At 45.9% G+C, this 12,754-nt stretch overlaps 1 protein-coding gene across 1 annotated transcript in view; it reads left to right on the forward strand.

Moving 5' to 3' along the window:
• Positions 1-907: 907 nt before the first annotated feature.
• Positions 908-12,754, forward strand: part of TSPAN7 (tetraspanin 7) — a 104,768-nt gene continuing 92,921 nt past the window's right edge. The window contains exon 1 of the mRNA XM_054182854.1: positions 908-1,036. Coding sequence (XP_054038829.1) covers positions 956-1,036 — 81 coding nt within the window. The 5' untranslated portion in view covers positions 908-955. The remainder of the gene's footprint in view (positions 1,037-12,754) is intronic.

The following is a 12,754-nucleotide window of genomic DNA, read 5'->3' on the forward strand; positions in this document are numbered from 1 at the left end:
CCTTTGATCACAACTCCCCCTGGTAAATGAAGTTTCAGCAAGTCACACAACCCCAAAAGCCAACCGCATCCTGGGCTGCATCAAAAGCAGCGTGGCCAGCAGGTTGAGGGAGGTGATTCTCCCCCTCTACTCCACTCTGGTGAGACCCCACCTGGAGTACTGCGTCCAGCTCTGGGGCCCCCAGCATAAGAAGGATGTGGACTGTTGGAGCAGGTCCAGAGGAGGGCCACAAAGATGATCCGGGGGCTGGAGCACCTCTCCTATGAAGACAGGCTGAGGGAGTTGGGGTTGTTCAGCCTGGAGAAGAGAAGGCTCCGGGGAGACCTTATAGCAGCCTTCCAGTACCTGAAAGGGGCCTACAGGAAGGATGGGGAGGGACTCTTTACAAGGGAATGTAGCGATAGGACGAGGGGTAATGGCTTCAAACTGAAAGAGGGTAGATTTAGATTGTATATCAGGAAGAAATTCTTTCCTGTGAGGGTGGTGAGGCACCAGAACAGGTTGCTCAGAGAAGCTGTGGATGCCCCATCCCTGGGAGTGTTCAAGGCCAGGCTGGATGGGGCTTTGAGCAGCCTGGCCTAGTGGGAGGTGTCCTGGACCAGAAGGGACCAGAAGGTCCCTTCCAACCCGAACCATTCTATGGTTCTATGACTCTATGATTCTATGATTCTACACGTTGCTGAGAGGAGCGGACAGCGGCAGGGCCGGGGCCACCGGGCGGGTCGCCCCCAACTCCCTGCCGCCCCTCCCCGCGCCGCACCCCCGAACCTCGGCGGCGCCCCGCGGGCAGCGCCCCCTGGCGGCGGGGCTGGCGGCGGCGGGGCGAGCCCGGCGCTGAGCTCACTTCCCTCCGCCTCCCCCCCGCCCGCCTCCCTCCCTCCCTCCTCCCTCTCTCCTCCCTCCCTCCTCCCTCCTCCTCCTCCCGCGCCCAGCCTGCAGCCGGGATCTCAGTATTATGGCATCGAGGAGAATGGAGACCAAACCCGTGATAACGTGTCTGAAAACCCTCCTCATCATCTACTCCTTCGTCTTCTGGGTGAGTGCGGCGGGGGGCGGCGCGGGGCGCGGACACCGACACACCGCCGGGCAGGGCCCCCCGGGCACCCCCGCGGCGGCCGCGGCCCCCACCTGCCCCGGGGCGGGCGGCGGGGCCGGTAAGGGCGGGAGGGGGGGGTGTGGGCTACGCCGGGATGTCACCGATGTGCCGTGCGGGGACGTGGCTCCATTGATGCTGGGCTATATATGTGCATACACACATATATATATATCTCTACACACACATATATATATATGCACACACATATATATACGCACACGCATATATATACGCACGCATATATATACGCACACATATATATATGCACACATATATATGCACACACATATATAAAAATATATATGAACACAGATCTATAAAAATTAAGTTTTTTGCCTCTTCTTGCGACAAGCAAATACCCCCGCGGGGGAAAGTTGCAGGGCTCTCCCCGGCTGCCGCGGTGGCCGCCCCCCTCCCCGCCGCCTCCCCGGCCGGTTGGACCGGGGGCGGGCGGGGGCAGATGCTGCGGGGCGGCCCCGCTGCCTACCGCATCCCCGTCCCGCGACCCCCCACCCCCCCCCCCCGCCCCCCCCCCCTCCCGGTGCTCGTCTCGGCTCTTTACCTGGGCGCAGCGGGTACGACCGACCGACCGACCGACCGCCGCCGCCCGGTGTATACGCCGCGCTGCGTTTCGTAACCCGGCTCCGGCGCCCGTAAACCATTTTTATGACCCAGATACGTTAATTGAATCGCAGTGATTGACTGAGGTGGTGGTGGGGGGGAAGCCGGGGGGCTCGGGGTTTTCGCAGCGATCCTGGCCCCGTTACTCAGCAGATCCCCAGGCGTCGTCGGCGTATTTTGGCGGCTTTTTGGCGGATTAAAAGACCTTTTAATGGTAACGCGGTGACAGCAGATGATAATGGCCCCGCTGTGGACTGTTAGAGACTGTAATCTGCACGTCATTGATACAATACACCGAAGCGAATTTGTCACTTCCTAGCAAGGGAAGCTGATGCTGTATTACCGTTTTAATAGCTCGATGCTGTGAAAAGTGTCTGTGAAACGGAGTAACTCAAATTTTCATCATTCTGCTTAAAAATACGTTCTACATAAAGAATTGCTTATTCATGGCAATGATGTTTTACATCTTTATAGTAAACATATGACTTTTCCTGTTTCGACTTTAACTTCATAGGTTGTTTGTTTTTTTTTTTTAATCAAAATAAGCATAACCAAAAGTCATTTTGCTAATGTATACTTATGGCAGTACCTCTGCATTATTTACCCCTCCATACCCCCACTTCTTTTTAAACAATTTTGGTGGTAACCGCAGCAGATGTGTCTGATGACTGAAATGGACAGAAAGCCAGAATCATGTGCTATTTTTTTTGTTGGCAAATAGATCCTTCACGCTAGTCTCAAGGAGGTAGGTTGCTAAGTTTATACATTTGCCACAATTTACTGATTCGTCCTTTCCAGTGCCCTGTTCTCAACAGATCTGCAAGAACCCTCTCTTCATCCTGTGATTAATGAGCAACTGCAGGAGCTCTGGTGAATTCATTCTATCTTTTCAAATTACGTCTTTTTAAAAGTGACCGCTGTATCTGCTGCAGCCTGAATAAACAGAGGACTTAAATCGGCGTGCCCGTTGAGCTAGCACATTTCACGAACACTAATCTCATTAAAAAAGAGAAAATTGTACATCGAGCCAAGCAGCTGGCTCAGGGCATTTGCGCTGTAGGCTGTCATGATGCCAGGCCAGGTTGACAGCTGGGACCTCGTTGGGTAAATAACACAGCTGAGCTCTGGTGTGGGCTACAGCAATGCGTCTCTGCTGGTGGGACGCTCCAGTGCAAATTCTTTTCCTCTGAACTGTCTGTCAGGCTCCTGTGTGTCCCAGTCTTCTCCAAGGGCATGGCCCACTAATGTGGCTCTTCCAGTTACTTAACACCTGACAGCTGTCCGAGTGTGTTTGTCTGTTTGTCCTTTCCCTTGAGCCTGGAAAAGGAAGAAGAAAATAAACGGTTGGAGACGAGATCCTGCAATCATGAACAAATGAGAACGAATTTCTCTTCCATCATGCTTGCTGTTGCATCTGGTTTCCCGAGGCACCAACCTAGGGAAACCCAGGCAGATCTAAACGGGAGAAGACACCAGAGGGCTTGGTAAAGATCCAGAGTAGTTGACAGCAGACCCTAAGTCTTCATCAGTTGTTCTTCCTTTCAGCACAGAACAAAAACTAATTCGCATTTTTGGCCCCTTTCTGGGCTTTGAGTCAACCCATTTAGTGTAAATTGGAGCAAGGCTGCTCCTCTTGCCATGAGTAGAGCAGAAGCATGGTGTGCTCTGGCTGTATCCTCATTTTCTTTTTACAGGCAAGTTTGAGAGCTGAGGGATGCGCAGGGTTGTCTCAACCCCCCTCCATTATTTCTGGGGTGCTCTTTGTACTCGCACAAGCTGCTGGCTCCAGAGTCAGCGTAACTCAAATTCAGTCCCTGTGAATTCTCAGAGATGAAAATATGGGAAGGATTCAATAGGAGGAACTATTTTAAAAATTTATTTCTTGGACTTACCTAACACCAGAAGGAAAACACGCCAGTGCCACAAATGGCTGGTTTGTAGAATTTTATTCCGACAGCTTACCCACGGGTTTTTTGAGAGGTTGTAAGCTAATTTCTGAAGGAGAAAGCCCTGCGTTGCTTAGCTGCAGTTTTTTTTCTAGCTGTGGGGATGGACTTGTAGCATAAAACACTGAGGAAAGTGGTGCTGTGACAGGGAGGTATGTGGTGGAAACCCGTCGGATATCTGGCCAGGCGGTTATGGATTGTGATGTGAGGGGATGGGGAGAGAAGATGCTTCTTTGAATCCAGTGAGCGGTTTTGAAACATCCAGAAGGACTTCTCTGTGTTTACATTGTTTATAAAAGAAGCAAATGTATGTAGGCAGAACGTTCCTATCATGGGCTATTATTTGTCAGGGTTAAATATGAATTGCATTTGCATCAATGGGTAAGCTGTATGTAGATGAAGGCTTTTAGGACAAGCATTAAATGAGGCTCCACTGACTACATGGGAGCTGCAGGGCGGTAATGAAGAGACGTGTTTCGTTCAAATTTCGTACTGCATAGCTTGTTCCTTTCCAAATAGGTTTTATCTAATGATATTTGTTATTTTGATAGCTTCCTCTCCTCCCCCTCACTGTACTTCCCAACTTCTTTCTGTGAATATATCAACATGGTAAAAAAATTCCATAAACAGAGATAACAAGCTTTTTATGTGCTCATATGTATTGTTATTCATAGTACACATTAAATGCCTAGGGTTACCGCTTTTGGTCCTTAAGGGATGTAGTAATAAAAATTCAACAGCCGTTTTTTTCCTAATCAGAATTCTGTACTGAGTGCATCTGCTTTGGAACTAGTAGATTTTAAAAAAGCAGTAAAAGCACTGCTTGGCTGTTAGCTATTTTTATTTTTTTCCTTTTGGGTATCATAAACTGCTTGCTTAGAAATCCGAGATATAACCTGTCTTGTTTTTAAGGGAAGATGAATTTTGGATTAGAATTCAAAGTGAATTTTTTATAGGGGAGTGAAACCTTTAAGCACCCCTCAGTACTATATATTTATCTAGTTCTTAAGTGAACTTATGTTTTAAAATTTATGTATACTTAATATTTCGTTGTAGGCTTTGAAATATATTTTGTTATCAATTAACAGCCTGCCTCAATGTGTTTTGGGAGGGGGCTTTAAGGGTGCGTGCACTGGTCCTTAAAATTATGGGGCTGCAGAAAATGGGTTTCATCTTCCATGCAAAGCTTGTTGTTGCCCCAAAGAGGCACCATAGCAGAGTGATTATCTTCCGATTTTAGGCCCTGTGAGACACTTGGCACTCAAATGAGTGCTTTATGTCTGCTGTCCTGCTGGTATGGGGGTTTCTTGCCATTAATTAATGTAATAAAAGCATGTGAGTAGAATTTCCATTCAAATATTTTCCCAAGGTGCATCACAGGTCTGAAGAGCATCTTCTGACCAAGATCGATATTTTGGATACTAAACTAGGTTCTTAGAACTTCACTTGTCTTTTGCTATGTGATAATATCACAACTAAGATACCTATTTGCATAGTAGTCGTTTAGTTTTCCAAGTTTTTATCGCTTGGAAAATGGACCTGTGCAACCTGGTACGACCCCTCGGAGGTTAGCAGGTGTCAGGAGAACCGTAGACCGGAGTGTGGTGGGACAGGTGAGTGTCGCTTGGCTGCGAGGCTACAGCTGGAGCTGTGATTTTAAAAGAGCTTGAAATCACATTTCCGTATAATTAATCTCCTTTTACTCACTTCCTCTGGTGGCTGCAGGAATGTGGTGTCACCGGCATGGAGGGCCCAGGTGGTCAGAAGATGTTTCCATGAAGGATGGGGGGCTCAGGGTCCTTCTGGCATGGTGCCATGGGGAGAGCCTGTGTTTGCCTGGGAGAAGCTGTCCCCCCATCTTCCCCTTCTCTCAGGCTTCCCCGAAAAGGAGGTGGGTGGGTGGTGGCTGTGGTATCGGGGCGGGCAGCTCCTGGTCCTCATGCCGCAACGGTACGGTGGAGGTGGCATTTGCCCACTGTTTCAGGAGCTCACAAAAAACGTTTTCTGGGAAATGCATGAGACAAAGAGCAAGCGCGATGGCCTGCTCTGTAACACAGATTTATGGCTGAACTGCTGACCCATCTTCAAATGCAGCCGTTCAAGCTGTGCATTATAATATGGAATTAAATTTGCGTGTCCCTTTGAGTTACTAGTGGCATTAGTCATCTTCATTATGAATGTCCATCTGGGTCACTGAAATTACTGGTCTTCGCCCCAGAACTTCTTTCCAGTGCTTCTGCATTGGTTTCTGCATGTATTTGGTCTTTTTAATATCTCTTACTTGCCATGCTTATGTTTTTTCTTTTCAATTTTGTTAATACCTGTTAGAAGGCAGTTTTAATGTAAATATTTTGAGAAATGTTTTAGCTTTCCCATGTGGCTTAGATTGCTCAATCTTTTGCTGATACTGTTGACTGCGAAGTCATCATTGCTATATTTTTGCAAAGACATTTTATTGTTTGTGCTTAAGTTATCTGAAATCCAGAAAAATTGCAGTCTCTAAAATGCACGATATCCCTGTCATGATGGACTTGAAGTGCCCCATTGTTTAGGCACAAACCTCGTGCAGCTGCCTCCTTAAGTCAGTTGTTTCGTGTTCTGTTTTCGTAATGACATACATGAAAGATTAAAGATAATGGTGTTTTCTTGTGAGCGTAGCCTAAGGTGAATTCTGTTGGCTAAATAAATAACTGAATTTAAAAAAAAAAAAAAAAAAGCAGCTAGAAGGTGTTTAAAAACATAGCTCCAGAGTCAGCTTTTGAAGTTCCTTGTTGGGGTACCTGACTTGGCTTAGTTTTGCGGTGGTTTTTTGGTGGGATTTTTTGTTTTTATCACAGCTGTGGCCTAAAACCCCTTAATGAGAGTCCTAACAGAGGAGAGCCATGCCAGCATGACAAATCTGGTAAGTGCAAGTCACCAGAGAAGATAAAGCTGTGACTTCCACTTGGGCTCCATCGGGAATGCTGGGCTGCTCTCGCAGGTGTGTTGGGAGGAGATGTGGGGCAGTCCCCACCCTGGCGTCACCCATGGGTGGGATGGCACAGAGGGAGAGCTGCCGTGGGGCAGCGGTTGTGCTTTCAGACATCGCAAGGGGTCTCAGGCTGCTCTCCTCCAGGGCAGGGAATTGGTTTTATGAGTGTGGCTGGCTTGAGTATTTTGAGGACCTGGCAAGTCGGTGTAGTTTTTGCATTGCTGATGCCCATTTGCATTTTGAAAATCGTGCGTGGATGGTACAAATTAGCCTGGTACCCCTCATTTAAGGGAGTAATGGACTTTGCTGTTGGTTAAATGCTCCTTCTTTTCTTGCTGTTTGTGTAACTATGCTTACGTCTTGACAAGGTACCTGCTGCACCTTGACCTTGGAGTCTGTATCTGGAGCATTCTCTAGTTTGGGGATGGTAACTTGGTCACGTTAACAGGTCAGTTTGGACTGGGAAGAGGGATAGTGGGTGACTTGAAGTGTTTGAGTTATATTTGAGAAGACGTAGGATGCGTTCATAAACAAGCGGTGGCAGAAGTCCTTGCTCTTTCATGGGTGATGGGATAGGGCTGTGGTGGAGTAATGCTCTATGTGTAGTAAACACTTTGGCTGTTTAGGGTTCACTCCTGCTCTAAGCAACCTGTTGTGTGGCCTAAACAGTGTAAATACAAATTCTAGGGAAGGCTGCTGGGGAGGCCTTGTTAGCACTTTTCCATTGAGAAGGCAGTAGAGTCCTTTCTCTTGGATGCTGGTTCATACCAGCTTTGCTTGTCAGAAATGGAGGCAATTACTGTAGGTAAACCAAGGGAATTTAAAATGGATCCAAGAACCTGATTTTATCTCTGATTATGTGTCTATTTATCAATTCCCTGTGCTGTCAGGGAGGTAAATTAGGTTACCTAGTACCATTAGTTGTCTCCATCTCTGGATTTTTATCATTGTTTCTTCAGTTGTTGCAACTGTCCTACAAATTGTGGACAAATTGTGGGCAAATCCATGTGCCAATGAGTTAATAGATGAATATCTAGAAGCGCTCTTTGTGTATGTGAGCTTGCAGAAACATCTCCTTCAATCTTGCACGTGCCTTTTAAGTCCAATGGTACTTGTTACAGAGATGCTAGCTTTACAGTAGTACCGAGTCTGTTCTGCATCCACCAAATTTGCGGGTGAAAATCCTGTTGACCTCAGTGTCATGCAAACCTAGGTGACTGAATCTTTAGAATAAAATACAAGACTCCAGAGGTGACTATACGGAGCAGATGAGTTATTGTAAGGCCATTTTTATTTGCATAATGTTATTTCTTTAGGCTCATCACTATTAATTAGCATTTAATCATCTGTCAGAGATGATGAAATCCTTCACATTGGTAGAGCAGGCCTCTTTCCATCTCAGCTCTCTTTCACCAAGGTGGGCAGATGGCTGATATGTTCTGTCTTTGTAACAGTTCTGGGTTATGAGAGGGAAGCATTTTAATTTATCCTGTACTAAAGGGACTCTGAAGCATGGCATGCGCATGTCTTACTGGATTATCGTTATTTCATAGCTGAACCGGTTCTTTGAGCTCTGGGAGTAGGCTACAGGATTTTTAGGAGCTGTAGTGAAAGAATGGAAACGATGCTATTAATATTAATTTCCATGTAGTGTTTTGCAGGCTGTTTTCCAGATGTTCTTTTTTCATCTGTACGGTTCTGGGGACAGTGAGTGCTAAAACCCTTAACAGAAGCAAGCCGCCCCCTTCCCTCTCCGTTTCTCACCTTCCCCATCTCCATGAATCGCCATGCTGAGTTCAGGTGGTGGCTGGTCACTGTGTGGTACCCACGGTCACCCCTTCCCAGAGGCCAGGCTGGACGCACCACATGGCAGGAAGATTCCATGGAGCAGCCCAGGCTGGGCAGAAGGCTGAAATTGTGTCTTGTCGTCATTTCATTCTGCGAGTTATTTACTGTGAGCTTTGAGAAGAGGTCGGGTTTGGTTTGGGCTCTCTGTGGATCTGGATGGAGCAGGTTGAAATGTTCTTTTTTTTTTTTTATATTCAAGCAGGCTTTTTTAAGAGTATTTGGTAGGAGAATTTGACGGTGTGAATAATGAGGTGACGGGCTTATCTTCAGAAGTCTGTGGACCTTGGGAGCAGACCTAAGGAAAAGGTTGGCCTGCTTATGGGGTGCAGCAGAGAAAGAGGTGAGAAGAAGAGAGGCTGAAACCGTGTAAACACCAGAGGAAGAGGAGCACTTACATTTCCCTAAAACTGGGAAGTGATGGAAGCCCCTGCTGTATGACCCTTATAACCACTCAGTGCCTTAGTACCTCTGAGTAGAAATGAGCAGCTCAGACCTGCTGATGCCACAAGATTGAAGCTACCAGTGAAGCTAGTGAGTTCTTCAGGGTCTTGTTCCTGACCGGGTTACAGATACTGCTTCAGAAAATACAGGACATGCGAACAGAAATTTGCGCTGAAGGCCACCAGCAAAGTATATTTTCAACTAACCCCTAGCACACAAAAAATTATTCTTATTGCAAGGACCTAAGTACATTCCCTGCAACTGAAGCTTCAGCTAGACCGTGCTGATTTATTTCTTTGGTAAGTTTTAAAAACATTTATCATTTGGACAGAGTTTCGGATGGGTTGGCCTCCATCTGGCAGCAACTTTAAAGTGTTTAGAAATTTCCTTTCAGCATTTTTGGCAGCAGAATATGAAAAAGTGCTCATTTTGTATGCTTCTAAAAATAAATGGGAGCTATATCAAAACCTGAAATTTTCGATGGAGGTAGTCCTTGCAGGGATGGAAACTGTCGGTGATTTGGGAAATCCTAAAAAAATGAAGTTCGCAAAGAAACAAGTATTTCCTGAATACGCCAGGTAACGTCAATGTTGTTTTTTGTAGTTGGACTTGAAACTTCGGCCAGTTTATGGCATGATGGGTTGTGTCATGGCATGTGTTGAATCAGTCCAATTAGGCAGAACCAAGGCTTGCCCTTTTGAAGTTCTATAAAGTGTGTTGGCTTCAAAGTCATGTCTGGGGCTTGGGGCCCAACCAGAGTTGAAAGTCTGGAGCAGAGATGGAGAACCTGGGGTCTGCAGGCCCGTGTAGTCTGCAGGGATCTATGCCTTGATTGGGATTTTTGTCCATGTTAGAAGAATGCAAAGGTGCATGACAGTGTGCAGCTTGCCTGGGGCTGTCCAAATGCTCTACTCTGACCTCACCAAAGAAAATGTGAAGGACATTGTGTACAGTTTATGGAAACACATGCACATCAATTCCAAAAGCTGTTTGAGATGGAGGATTGCTGCACGTGTCCTATGGTGAAGGGGAGAGGGGAAGATTCCATTATTTCTGTCGTGTTCCCTAATAGTCTCCTAGCCAAAGCATTTTCAGTACAACTTGCTGTTGCCACCACTCCATCAAAAGACAATCAAAACACCAGATATCTGTCAGAGAAGTTGTGGCTTTTATTCTTGCAAGAATAGGTTAAGATGAGAGAGAGGACACTTTCCAGGTATGTATTAACTGAAGAAAAGATGGAAACTCAGTCCTCCTATATATGGTTCACTTCAATAGTACTTAACATCTAACTGGCTCTAATTAGGCTTGGAATGATAACATAATTAAGTGCATGTCACTTCTGTTTCCCTTTGAAAACAAAGAGGAAACAAAAATACAGATAGGTCCATACCGCGATGCTCTCCCTGGTGGCTGCATCTCATCGCTGGAATCATTTTTACTGGTGCAGCTGCCCTGGGCTGGATGTAGGGCTTACTGCCCTGATCGCAGACAGAGTGTGATTCAATTTACCTGTAAAATAATGTCTTATAGGAAACCAGCAGCTGATATTATTGCATGTTTAGAGACTTTTTTTTTAACTTGCTCTTGGTTTACAGGTCACTGATACTGTGTTAGAGCTGCTTTTTTGTATAGCTGCGTCTTTGAGTTAGTTGAAGCAGACCCAGTTTGCAGTTGTTGGCTAATGTTGAGATCAGTTTGTGTGTTATCTGGGACTGAGTTTCTCTTTCCAGTATACTTCAGGAAAAACTGCTGAGTTAAATTATGTAGGTCAAATAACCTAGAGGCTTAAATTGATCTCTCTTGTCCCAGAACAACTTATAGACCGTCTGTGCATCACCTGCAAGCTTTAGGGTTTTTTTCTCATGCGAGTGCAGTTTAACAACTCCTGAAGGGAGAACCAGGACCTCAAGACGTCGAGGCTCTAGCTGTCAGGAGTATTTCAGTATTATTTTCTGGAACATACAAGCCAAGCCCAAGCGTATTCCTTGCTGCCTGTTCTCATAAAACAGTGGATGGTGCGAAGGGATGGGATCAGGATTTACTTCGGAAGGTCAAACCTTTCAAAAAGAAAAAAAATGTAGCTCATGGGGATGGCATTGAGGATTTGTTTTTGTCATGGCAGGTGAGACCGGGGCCACATACAGCCTTTCTAGGAGGTGCCAAGGTCTTGCTGTGTTTGCTGAGTATAAGCAGGATCTTTGTGCAGCTTTCAGAGTGTTTGTGCAAAAGTGGCAGGATGGTGCAAAAGTTGTCTTTGCCTGTGGCCTTGTCAGCAAATACTTTCTTCAGGAAAAATAACTCCATTTTAAATCTTTCCCCATTAGGTCTCCCTACTTCAAAGTGATGCTTTTGCTGAGCATCCTTCCAGCGTGGAAAGGGCAGCTCAGCCCCCTCCATCCCCCTGCGTGGTGCTGAGCTCACCCACCCTTGGCCGTGTTTACCTCGGCACGCTCACCAGAGAGCCGTGCAAGACAGGACCACTGGTCCTTGCCTCATCCCAGATGATCCCTGCCACAGCTGGGGTCTGCCCCAGAGTGGCCAGAGCTGGGGTGTGGGGTGGACTGTCCCGCTCTGCTCACTGGCCTGTGGGATTAGAGGCTGCAGGAGATGTGCTGGACCAAGCAAGCTGGTAATAAACTAGAGTATTTCATCCAGCAATTGCGTTATTTTCAACTGAAATCAGCAGCAAAAATAAAACCTCCCACTTCTAGAAGTTTTGTGTTTTGTAAGCAACAGCTAGTTGCTTTCTGGAAGGAAAGACGGTTGTACTTAAAATAGGTACATCTGTGGGAGAGAGAATTTTCAGCTAGTGAAATTGTTCAAAACGATATGGAAAAGTTGGCTCAGTTTCTGTGAGCTGGCATGATACGCAATGTAATGCTTCTGCAAGTATTACAAGTTCTGCAAGTATATACCCGAGAAACGAGTGCTCTTTAGCACAAAACAAACCCGGTCCCTGTCGTTTGGAAACCTGATCATGCTGCACCATAGCTATTTTTTAACAGAAGTATCAGATTTACAGTGTTCCCTCCCCCCTCGCTGGCTGACCTCAGATTGCCAGGGGAGCAGACAGGATTAATCCCTGTACCCTGAAGAACAGCCAGTATTAAAGCAAGGAGATGGGCTGTTTCCTAGAGCAGTGCAATCCCCAAATAAGCAAGAATATAACCGAGCCACAACCACTTAGTTGATTTATTCTTTTAATTTCATGAAGTGCTTGGCTTTGCAGTTTCGTGCCAGGTGTTAAGACCAAAATGACTTCCTATTTTTTACAGCACCATCAAATATGTAAAATATGTAAGATAGCAGACCTTTAAATCTGAAGAGTATCAGGAAGAATTTCATGCTAAGTCTTTGCTCTTAGGTAATCAATCAAGCTATTAATGATACAAAAATAAGTGCCACCTCATCAGTGAGAAACAGACAGTTAACCAGTTTTTTCTTCTAGTACCGTTCACCGGCCGATCAGTTGTGCACCCGAGCCCGAGTCTGTGTGGCAGTAATATTTGCCTTCTGAAAGCGTATTTGCTCTATATCATATGTTAGTGCAATACTGGTAAGCGAAAGGGTATGATATAAAAAGACATTTTAAGAAGAATTAAATCAGCTGGGGTTGATGAGTACGTGTGGGTGGACAGAGCTTTGTCCACATGAAATGTGTAAAATGTCTTGCAAAAGTCGTCTTGCTCTGTTTAAAATCAGTGGGAACCATGTATGTCCAGACTGTCTTATGCAGTCAAATGATTATTTTTCAAACTTGCCTGTGCTTAATATTCAGGTTTGGTGAAACAGAAGGTTATTCTGGCTTGGATACTACAGAATTCCCAT

This window comes from Rissa tridactyla, chromosome 1, assembly GCF_028500815.1.
Source record: "Rissa tridactyla isolate bRisTri1 chromosome 1, bRisTri1.patW.cur.20221130, whole genome shotgun sequence".
In the NCBI taxonomy this organism is placed as follows: domain Eukaryota; kingdom Metazoa; phylum Chordata; class Aves; order Charadriiformes; family Laridae; genus Rissa; species Rissa tridactyla.